Consider the following 11624-nt stretch of genomic DNA (forward strand, 5'->3'; position numbering starts at 1 on the left):
TGATCACTGGCCATTACCAGTATAGAATCATACCTGTGCAAATTCCAGTATATATACCATGGTTTGTAGACCATATACCTTTCACACAAGTCAATCAATATACAAAGATTGGGATTTCAGTATCAAAGATATGTAGCAGAATACATTGTGGCCTAAATTTATAAAGAAATTAGATTTTTTAAAATATGTTTTATAACAGAAAGTAGAAAATATCCTTTTTTTTCATAATGTCAGTCTTTTTGCATTTATATAATTAAAAAAAAACAGTGGTGATCAAATGCCACCTAAAGAAAGCTCTGTGTGTGTGAAAAAAATTATATAAATTTCATTTGGATAAGTGTTGCATGACAGCATGACAAAGCAATTGCCAGTTAAAGCAGCACAGTGTTGAATAACAAAAATGGCCTTGTCATGAAGGGGGTAAAACCTTTCGGAAGTCAAGTGGTTACATTTTGGGTTTGTGCACATTTTTATTTGGTGTATTTTTTAATATTTAAAGTGTGGAGTAGGGATATATTCTACATTAAAAAAAATGTTAGCCATTAAAAGGGATACCTTGGAAAGTAATTTAATCACGCAGAAAGTCATCTCTCTGCATATTTGGTGCATTCAGAGTGTCAAATCAACAAAGAGTTTAGAACATTTTTATGCACAACACACCTTTGGATGTGGCGCATTAGTGCATTGTGGTGTCATCTGTTTTGAGTTGCACCCAGGGGCGGACTGACCATTTGAAAACTCAGGCACTGCCCGAGGGCCCAGGGTCAGTAGGGGGCCCCATGAGATGCTTCTGGTACCTTTTTCATAGGCTTTTTTGAGTTTGGGCAAGGACACATGGGCCCCATGATCCCCTATTGCCCGGGGGACCCATGAGTTGTCAGTCCGCCCGTGGTTGCACCCCAACACCCTTAGGCAACATAGCTAAAACCCATATGCATTGCGGTGCACCAAAGCTCACAGAAATGCAATACTGTGTTTTGTGGTGCATTGCATTGCTCCCCCCAAAAATGGTGCATCTCCACTTTTTTGACATGGTGCAACCAAGGTCTGAAAATAAATCTGATACAAAGCCAGACAGTGCAATAAAAAGAGACATATGAAGAGAATATCTATGTGATAACTGTAAAAGTCACACTTTAAACCAATGCCTTGAGTCTTCCTATTGGTCACTGAGACCTCCTTTCACAATAAAGGACCATTTGGGAAGCTCATGGGATTTGTTATTGCTGCTTATAACTAAAAAAAAAAATAAAAACCCCAAAAATTTGAAATCTTGGTTGCACAATGACCATCCTTAGTTCAAGATATTATATCCCAAGATTGGAAACATTGATTTATGAAGAAGTTGCTAACTTCAATGCATTTCATGCTCAGCTTCATCTAAAAGACAGAGGAGATATAGCCCAAATCAAAGCCGTATATGTAGTTGCTGATGCCACAAATGAAAAGCAAAGTGACCGCAGCCAATCAGATACAGTCACTAACCAGGTATTTTAACAGCCAAGAATGTCAGCTGTAAGAACACAACCTGCAGGGAAGATTTGTCCATCCATGCTGTTAAATGTGGATGGGGGGAATGAAGGGCTCTTCCCATGTATGCCCAGCTTAAGCCTTTAAAACTTTAATATTTTTATATTTTGTAAAATTCTATTCACTTTCTGCCTATTTTAGAATGCATAAACAATATTGCCTTCATTCACTATGTATACTATCACAAAAAATCCATGCAAACATTTTTTAAAACATTTTTTTTACCCTTACCATGCAGCAATTCTTGCCCCTAAATATGAACACATCTTTGTCTATGGGGTTTATTCTTCTGGGATTTCAAGAGCTCCATGGTCTACAAGATTATCTCTTCACTTTTTTCCTTTTGATTTATGTTATGACCATATGTGGAAATCTTTTGATCATCACACTGGTGGTCAACACCAAGAACCTCCAGACTCCCATGTATTTCTTCCTCACTCTACTCTCTTTATCAGACCTCATACTGAGCACGGATATTTTGCCCAACATGCTTCATGTGGTGGTCAACGTGAGGACTAATATATCTTTTGTTGGCTGCATCACTCAGTTCTACTTCTTCTCATTTTCAGAATGTTCAGAGTGTCTTCTTCTCACAGTCATGTCCTACGATCGCTACTTGGCCATCTGTAGCCCCTTAAATTATATTTCAATCATGAATAACATATTTTGCAAGAAACTTATTGTGACGTCTTGGATGTTGAGTATTTCTATATCATTTATCAATGCTCTGTCCCTAGGATTACTTCAGTTTTGTGGCACTAATATTATTGACCATTTCTTCTGTGATTATTCGCCTTTGATAGAATTATCATGTTCTGACACCTCGTTAGTTCAGTTGGAGGTTACCCTGCTTATTTTTCCTGTGCTTGTTATCCCTTTTATTGTTATCACCTTCTCATACATAAATATTATCAAGATCATTCTAAAGATTCCATCCGATACTGGGAGGCAGAAAGCCTTCTCTACCTGCAGCTCCCACCTGACTGTTGTGTCTATCTACTATGTTACCTTGATCTCTATGTATGGCTTTCCAATCAAAGGGTATTCCCTCAAAACAAGCAAACTCTTATCTTTGCTGTACACTGTGGGGACTCCATTAATGAATCCTATTATATATAGCTTGAGAAACAAAGATATAAAAAATGCTTTTAGAAAACATTATCAAATGTTTTGTAGAATTGTATCTTAGGATACAATGGATGGGACTTTCCAGAAAACTGTTCTATACAGTCAGGGCCCTCTGTAATCACTTTTTTTTTAAAATGTAATATTTTATTTATTTTTCAAGTTACCACTTCATGTATACAAATGCTAATAAAACAAACATATTCATAAAAATATTTTCAATTTCATATATCCATATATCAAAACATTACCACTCATCTAGTAAACATTTACCCCTCTCCCTCATCCCTCCCATCCGACCCCCCCCCCCCCCACCCACCCCTCTTGACCCTGATTATGCATGGCCCTCTTTAATCACTTGACCTCCAGAAGGTTTTGCCCCCTTAGGTGTCCTTTTATGAGACAGAGAATAGCTGTGATTCAACGGATCTCAGCTATTCTCTGGTCATTCACAGTTTATGACACTCAGGAGATCATGTCAGCCCTTCGCTGGAGATCTGTGTTCTCCCTCTAGATTCTCCAGCCCAGAGCTGGAGAATCAGAGGGACCGAAAACTAAGCAGAGATAATTTACCTCTGTTTAGTAAACTGATCTTTTACTATAATCTCGAGAGATTATAGTAAAATGAGGCGTTTTCCAGAGTTTGTAGACCGTTCTCCAGCGTTTGGAGAACTGCTTCATAAACTGCATTCACAGGAGAACTGTGTTCTCCGAGAATGCCGGAGAACTGAGCAGCAATCTATTACCGCTGGTTCATAAATGGACACCTTAATGACCAGGCCATGTTTTGCTATTTGGCCCTGTGCTAGTTTAACTGGTAATTGCTTGGTCATTTAACACTGTACTCAAATTAAATGTATCATTTTTTACACATAAATAGAGTGTTCTTTTGGTGGTATTCGATTACTATTATTGTACAAACAAAAAAAGACTGAATATTTTGAAAAGAAAGCAATATTTTCTGTTATAAAATATATCCCATAAAAAATCAAAGCATCTAATCTCTTCATAAATGTGGGCCAAAATGTATTCTGCTACATGTTTTTGGTAATCAAAAAATCCCAATAAGTGTATACTAATTGGTTTGTTTAAAAGTAGTGGCTAGTGCCTACAAACTATGGTAAGGAGGAGCCGCACGCCGTGACATCACGCCGCCAGATCATGGAGGTCCGGGGGCCATTTTGACTTTCCAGCTGGTCAGTGTATTTGGCAGCTTTGTGCTGCATTTGCTCCTAATCCCATGGTTGTTTTGATATTTTAATCTTTGCACAATTAACCTTTTGCATTACCAATTACTACACTATGGGCACCCTTCTTTTTTGCTCTGCACCAAGCCTTTAAATCTCCAGGAACTCAGGTGACCATCCCAGTGTCCAGAGGAGGGATATCCACACCAGGCTGTATTCCATCCCACCTTAAAGGGGACCTCTGGCTGACTTCTAACCACCCCAGACTCCAAAGGAGGGATACCCATTCCAGGCTGTATTCCATCCCACCTTAAAGGGGACCTCTGGCTGACTTCTAACCACCCCAGACTCCAGAGGAGGGATACCCACACCAGGCTGTATTTCATTCCACCTTAAAGGGGACCTCTGGCTGACTTCTAACCACCCCAGACTCCAGAGGAGAGATATCCACACCAGGCTGTATTTCATTCCACCTTAAAGAGGACCTCTGGCTGACTTCTAACCACCCCAGACTCCAGAGGAGGGATACCCACACCAGTCTGTATTTCATCCCACCTTAAAGGGGACCTCTGGCTGACTTCTAACTACCCCAGACTCCAGAGGAGGGATACCCACACCAGGCCGTATTTCATTCCACTTTAAAGGGGACCTCTGGCTGACTTCTAACCACCCCAAACTCCAGAGGAGGGATACCCACACCAGGCCGTATTTCATTCCACTTTAAAGGAGACCTCTGGCTGACTTCTAACCACCCCAAACTCCAGAGGAGAGATATCCACACCAGGCTGTATTTCATCCCACCTTAAAGGGGACCTCTGGCTGACTTCTAACTACCCCAGACTCCAGAGGAGGGATACCACACCAGGCTGTATTTCATCCCACCTTAAAGGGGACCTCTGGCTGACTTCTAACTACCTCAGACTCCAGAGGTGGGATACCCACACCAGGCCGTATTTCATCCCACCTTAAAGGGGACCTCTGGCTGACTACAACACATTAATACATTGCGCATATAAAATGCGCATCTAGTGAGTGTGCATTTTTACCATACCCCGCACGTCACCTGAATATTTGTTTATATGCTACTGGGATAACAAGATTTATTAGTTCATATCCGAATCACTTACATTTTTTGGGACTATTATATATTATGATTCCTTTATCTGGACATTAATATTTATTTATTCACTGATTGGAATGTAATTTATTATTTTCTATGACATTGATTTACTAAGCACTTTATCTGGATATTAAGAACTTTATTTTGATATTACTAAGCACTTTATTTGGATATTATCCAGTTATTTATCCAGTCTTATTACAAGCGCTGCACTTTTACAGTTTTACTATGGTATACACTCACTGGCCGCTTTATTAGGTACATCTGTTCCATTGCTTGGTAACACAAATTGCTAATCAGCCAATCACATGGCAGCAAATCAATGCATTTAAGCATCTAGACTTGGTGAAGAGGACGTGCTGAAGTTCAAACCGAGCAACAGAATGGGGAAGAAAGAGGATTTAAGTGAATTTGAATATGGCATGGTTGTTGTGCCAGGCAGGCTGGTCTCAGTATTTCAAAAACAGTATTTCAGTATTTCAAAATCTACTGGGATTTCTACACTCAGCCATCTTTAGGGTTTATAGAGAATGGTCCAAAAAAGAGAAAATATCCAGTGATCGGCAGGTATGTGGATGAAAATACTTTGTTGATGTCAGAGATGAATGGGCAGACTGGTTGCTGCGACATTCAGATGGTAGGGTCAGAGTTTGGCGTAAATAACATAAAGCATGGATCCATTCTTCCTTGTATCAATGGTTCAGGCTGGTTGTGTAATGGTGTGGGGGATATTTTCTTGGCCCCCTTCCTGACCAGGCCTCTTTTTGCTACTCGGCTCTGCACTAATTCAACTGGTAATTGTGTGGTCATGCAATGCTGTACCGAAACAAATCTTACGTCCTTTTTTTCACACAAATTGAGTTTTCTTTTGGTGGTATTTGATCACCTGTGCGCTTTTTATTTTTCGCACTATAAAAAAAAAAGAATGAAATTTTTGAAGAAAAACAATACTTTCTACTTTCGACTATAAAAAATATATAGTAAACTCAAAGATAGTGATCAAATGTATGTGATCAAAAGCCTATGAAAAAGGTACCAGGGACATCTCATGGGCCCCCTACTGACCCTGGGCCCTCAGGCAGTGCCCGAGTTTCCAAATGGTCAGTCCGCCCCTTCTCCAATGTGTAGCAACTCTCACTCACTTTATTATGTGTTAATTGTATTTTGTTCAATTTTTAATATTACAAAAACAAGGAAAAAGAAAGACATTCCTGGCTATGTTCTCTTTCAGAGAGACAGAGTAATTGGAAAGGTGGTGGTGTCTGTCTCTATGTGAGAAGTGATCTCAGAGTGAGTGTGAAAGAGGACCTAGTTGATGGAGAGTGTGATGAGGCTGAAGTATTATGGCTGGAACTCCACATAGGGGTGCGTACTACAAAGGTAATCATTGGAGTTTGATATAGGTCTCCCAGTGTTAATGAGGAGGTGGAGACTCAGCTCCTTGCACAGATCAAAAGGGCTGCAAGGGCTGGGACAGTGATAATAATGGGGATTTTAACTACATGGAGACTGGAGTAATTGTACTAAAGGAACAGTTAAAGGGCAAACATTTATAAACCTACTACAGGACAATTTTATGGTACAGTTCATAGAGGCCCCAACTAGGAATGATGCTCTGCTGGACCTGGTAATCTAAAACCATGCAGAGCTTATTATGAATGTCCATATAAAAGAACATCTGGGTAGCAGTGACCATAACATGATTTCATTTACTGTTAGCTGTAAACAGCGAGCACGTACAGGAAAAATAAAAACACTCAATTTCAAGAGAGCTAATTTCCCAACGCTGAGAGCTGCTCTCCAAGACTTAGACTGGGAGGGAATATTGGCATTGATGAACACAACACAGAAATGGGAGTTCTTCAAAAAGACTGTATGTGAACACACTGCAAAATATATTCCCATGGGCAACAAGTTTAAAAGGCTAAAAATCAAACCTATGTGGCTTACGGACAAAGTTAAAAAGGTTATAGATAATAAGAAAAGAGCTTTTATTAAATATAAAAATGAAGGAACGCTATCAGCATTTAAACATTACAAAGAATATAACAGAATATGCAAAAAAGAAATAAAGGCAGAAAAATTGAAAACAAACGACAGATTGCAAGAGATAGCAAAAAAAATTCTTCAAATATATTAATAGTAGATCCGGTCCGAGCATGTAGGTCCTTTACAGAATAATCTACTGGGGACAAAGAGAAGGCAAATTTATTAAATACCTTCTTCATCTCTGTGTATACAAAAGAGCATGGGGTGGAGGGGGAGCTCATGTCCATAATGGGCGTGGTACTGACACAGCTCCAGCTGATCCACATTGGATCACAACTGATATGATCGAAAAATATTTAGACAATATAAAGGTGAATAAAGCACCTGGACCGGATGGCATACACCCACAGGTCCTTAAAGAATTCAGCTCTGTCATTTCAAAGCCATTGTTTCTCATTTTTAGGGACTCTTTAATGACTGGCATAGTACCACTGGATTGGTGTAAGGCCAATGTGGTGCCAATATTTAAAAAGGGGTCAAAATCTTTACCAAGTAATTATAGACCTGTTAGTGTAACTTCTATAGTTGGGAAGATACTGGAGAGTTTAATAAAAAAACACATAGATGAGTTCTTGCTGGAAAAAAAATATTTTGAGCAACAGACAGCATGGATTCATGAAAGACAGAAGTTGTCAAACAAATCTGATTTCTTTTTATGATGGGGTGAGAAAAACCCTGGACAAAGGTGTGGTGGTGGACATGGTATACTTGGACAGAGGGGTGGCGGTGGACGTGGTATACTTGGACAGAGGGGTGGCGGTGGACGTGGTATACTTGGACAGAGGGGTGGCGGTGGACGTGGTATACTTGGACAGAGGGGTGGTGGTGGATGTGGTATACTTGGACAGAGGGGTGGCGGTGGACGTGGTATACTTGGACAGAGGGGTGGCGGTGGACGTGGTATACTTGGACAGAGGGGTGGTGGTGGATGTGGTATACTTGGACAGAGGGGTGGCGGTGGACGTGGTATACTTGGACAGAGGGGTGGCGGTGGACGTGGTATACTTGGACAGAGGGGTGGTGGTGGATGTGGTATACTTGGACAGAGGGGTGGCGGTGGACGTGGTATACTTGGACAGAGGGGTGGTGGTGGATGTGGTATACTTGGACAGAGGGGTGGCGGTGGACGTGGTATACTTGGATTTTGCAAAAGCCTTTGACACAGTTCCCCACACACAGCTAACGTGTAAGGAAAAATCTACAGGCTTGGAAAAATCTGTATGCAAATGGATAGAAAACTGGTTAAAAAATTGTATTCAGAGAGTAGTGGTTAATGATTCATACTTTGAATGGTCTGGGGTCATCAGTGGTGTACCCCAAGGTTCAGTGTTGGGACCCTTACTTTTTAATACATTTATAAACAATATAGGGTCTGGGATTATAAATCCCATTCCAGTCTTTGCAGATGACACCAAGCTGTGCCGTGGAATAACGTCCTTACAGGATGTCTCCAACTTACAAGCCAACATCATTGCTCTGTGTAATTGGGGGACTATGGGGCCAATGAGGTTTAATGTTGATAAATGTAAGGTTCTGCACTTGGGGGCTAAGAATATGCATCATACATACTGTGGGGTACAACTGGGGGAATCAATGGTTGAGAAGGATCTGGGGGAATCAATGGTGGAGAAGGATCCTGGGGGGGGGGGTCAATGGTTTAGAAGGATCTGGGGGTTCTGGTAGATCACAAGCTTAATAATGGCAACAATGCCAAGCTGCGGGTTCTAAAGTGAGCAAAATCCTCTCTTGTATTAAAAGAGGTATAGACTCAAGAGAGAGAGATATCATCCCCCCCCCCCCGGTACAAATCATTAGTTATACCTCATCTGGAATATGCAGTTCAGATTTGGGCACCAATTCACAATACGAACATTGGGGAACTGGAGAAAGTACAGAGAAGGGCAAACAAACTGATAAGAGGCATGGAGGAGATCAGCTATGAGGAAAGATTAGAGGAACTGAATTTATTCTTTCTTGAGAAGTGGAGATTAAGGGGGGATATGATCAACATGTATAATACATAAGGGGGATATGATCTCCATGTATAATACATAAGGGGGATATGATCTCCATGTATAATACATAAGGGGGGATATGATCTCCATGTATAATACATAAGGGGGGATATGATCTCCATGTATAATACATAAGGGGGGATATGATCTCCATGTATAATACATAAGGGGGATATGATCTCCATGTATAATACATAAGGGGGGATATGATCTCCATGTATAATACATAAGGGGGATATGATCTCCATGTATAATACATAAGGGGGGATATGATCTCCATGTATAATACATAAGGGGGGATATGATCTCCATGTATAATACATAAGGGGGGATATGATCACCATGTATAATACATAAGGGGGGATATGATCTCCATGTATAATACATAAAGGGGGATATGATCTCCATGTATAATACATAAGGAGGGATATGATCTCCATGTATAATACATAAGGAGGGATATGATCTCCATGTATAATACATAAGGGGGGATATGATCTCCATGTATAATACATAAGGAGGGATATGATCTCCATGTATAATACATAAGGGGGGATATGATCTCCATGTATAATACATAAGGAGGGATATGATCTCCATGTATAATACATAAGGGGGATATGATCACCATGTATAATACATAAGGGGGGATATGATCTCCATGTATAATACATAAGGGGGATATGATCACCATGTATAATACATAAGGGGGGGATATGATCTCCATGTAGAATACTTAAGGGGGATATGATCACCATGTATAATACATAAGGGGGATATGATCTCCATGTATAATACATAAGGGGGGGATATGATCTCCATGTATAATACATAACGGGGATATGATCTCCATGTATAATACATAAGGGGGGATATGATCACCATGTATAATACATAAGGGGGATATGATCTCCATGTATAATACATAAGGGGGGATATGATCTCCATGTATAATACATAAGGGGGGATATGATCTCCATGTATAATACATAAAGGGGGATATGATCTCCATGTATAATACATAAGGGGGGATATGATCACCATTTATAATACATAAGGGGGGGATATGATCTCCATGTATAATACATAACGGGGATATGATCTCCATGTATAATACATAAGGGGGGATATGATCTCCATGTATAATACATAAGGGGGGATATGATCTCCATGTATAATACATAAGGGGGGTATGATCTCCATGTATAATACATAAGGGGGATATGATCTCCATGTATAATGCATAAGGGGGATATGATCTCCATGTATAATACATAAGGGGGATATGATCTCCATGTATAATACATAAGGGGGATATGATCTCCATGTATAATACATAAGGGGGATATGATCTCCATGTATAATACATAAGGGGGGGGGGATATGATCTCCATGTATAATACATAAGGGGGGATATGATCTCCATGTATAATACATAAGGGGGGATATGATCTCCATGTATAATACATAAGGGGGGATATGATCTCCATTAGAGATGAGCGAATCGAAGTAGGCGAAGTGGAATTCGAGTCGAATATTGGAAAATTTTAGATTCGCGCCGAATCCGAAAAATAGCCTACTTCGGACGCGCGAATCGAAATGTTTCCTAAAATGGCGGCGGACATGTGCGGCGACGGAGCGGGGATGTCTGGGAAGGCGCGCAGACAAGGCGCGCTGACCCATAATGAATTCCTTAATGACATGTGATCGCATTAGCCAATCATCAGCCAGGCAGCCAGCACTTTGTAATGGTCGAGCTATAAATAGCGGCCATTTTAGAATTCTTCATTTGCCTCCAGTCATTCAAGAGAGGCAGACCGCTCTGTATTAGGGACAGAGTTAGGGCCACAGAAACGTTACTTGGGGACAGAGAAACGTTACTTAGGGACAGAGAAGCATTACTCAGGGACACAGAACTGTTAACCGTTTCAATACCGTGCAATTTTACACCTTCCTGCCCAGGCCATTTTTCAGGTTTCAGCGCTCTCACACTTTGAATGACAATTGCGCAGTCATACAACATTGTACCCAAACTAAAATTTGATCATTTTCTTCACACAACTAGAGCTTTCTTTTGGTGGTATTTAATCACCGCTGGGGTTTTTATTTTTTGCTAAATTAACAAAAAAAGACCAAAAATTTTGAAAAAAAAACACATTTTTCTTTGTTTCTGTTATAAAAGTTTACAAATAAATAATTGTTCTTCATAAATTTAGGCCGAGATGTATTCTGCTACATGTCTTTGGTGAAAATAACCCAAATTAGGATGTATTATTTAGTTTGTAGGAAAGTTATAGAGTTCACAAACTATGGTATAGATCTGAATATTGATCAATCCTGAAGTACTGACAGCCAATCTAATTTCTTGAGGTCCAAGAATGTCAGAATAGTACAGATATCCCCCCAAATGTCAGGACAGTACAGATATCCCCCAAATGTCAGGACAGTACAGATATCCCCCAAATGTCAGAATAGTACAGATATCCCCAAATGACCCCTTTTTGCAGAGTAGACAGTCGGACGTACTTCATAAGAGGCATGGCGAGTTTTTTGAAGTTGTATTTTTTTGTCATAATTTTTCCGAAAATGAAAAAATGA

General features: G+C 40.1%; 1 protein-coding gene across 1 annotated transcript; it reads left to right on the top strand.

Annotated features, from left to right (window-relative positions):
• The first annotated feature begins 1786 nt into the window (after positions 1–1786).
• LOC149452565 (olfactory receptor 11L1-like) lies at positions 1787–2870 on the top strand. Its single transcript, XM_089689209.1, has one exon. It carries the CDS (start codon positions 1787–1789, stop codon positions 2717–2719), a length of 933 nt encoding a protein of 310 aa, XP_089545335.1. The 3' UTR covers positions 2720–2870.
• Positions 2871–11624: the final 8754 nt, after the last annotated feature.

The sequence above is a fragment of the Staurois parvus genome, unplaced genomic scaffold (assembly GCF_062004578.1).
Source record: "Staurois parvus isolate SC_StPar_1 unplaced genomic scaffold, SC_StPar_1.0 ptg000470l, whole genome shotgun sequence".
Classification (NCBI taxonomy): domain Eukaryota; kingdom Metazoa; phylum Chordata; class Amphibia; order Anura; family Ranidae; genus Staurois; species Staurois parvus.

Coding starts and splice junctions, on each gene's coding strand:
- LOC149452565 (XM_089689209.1), top strand. CDS start 1,787: ATGAACACATCTTTGTCTATGGGGTTTATTCTTCTGGGATTTCAAGAG.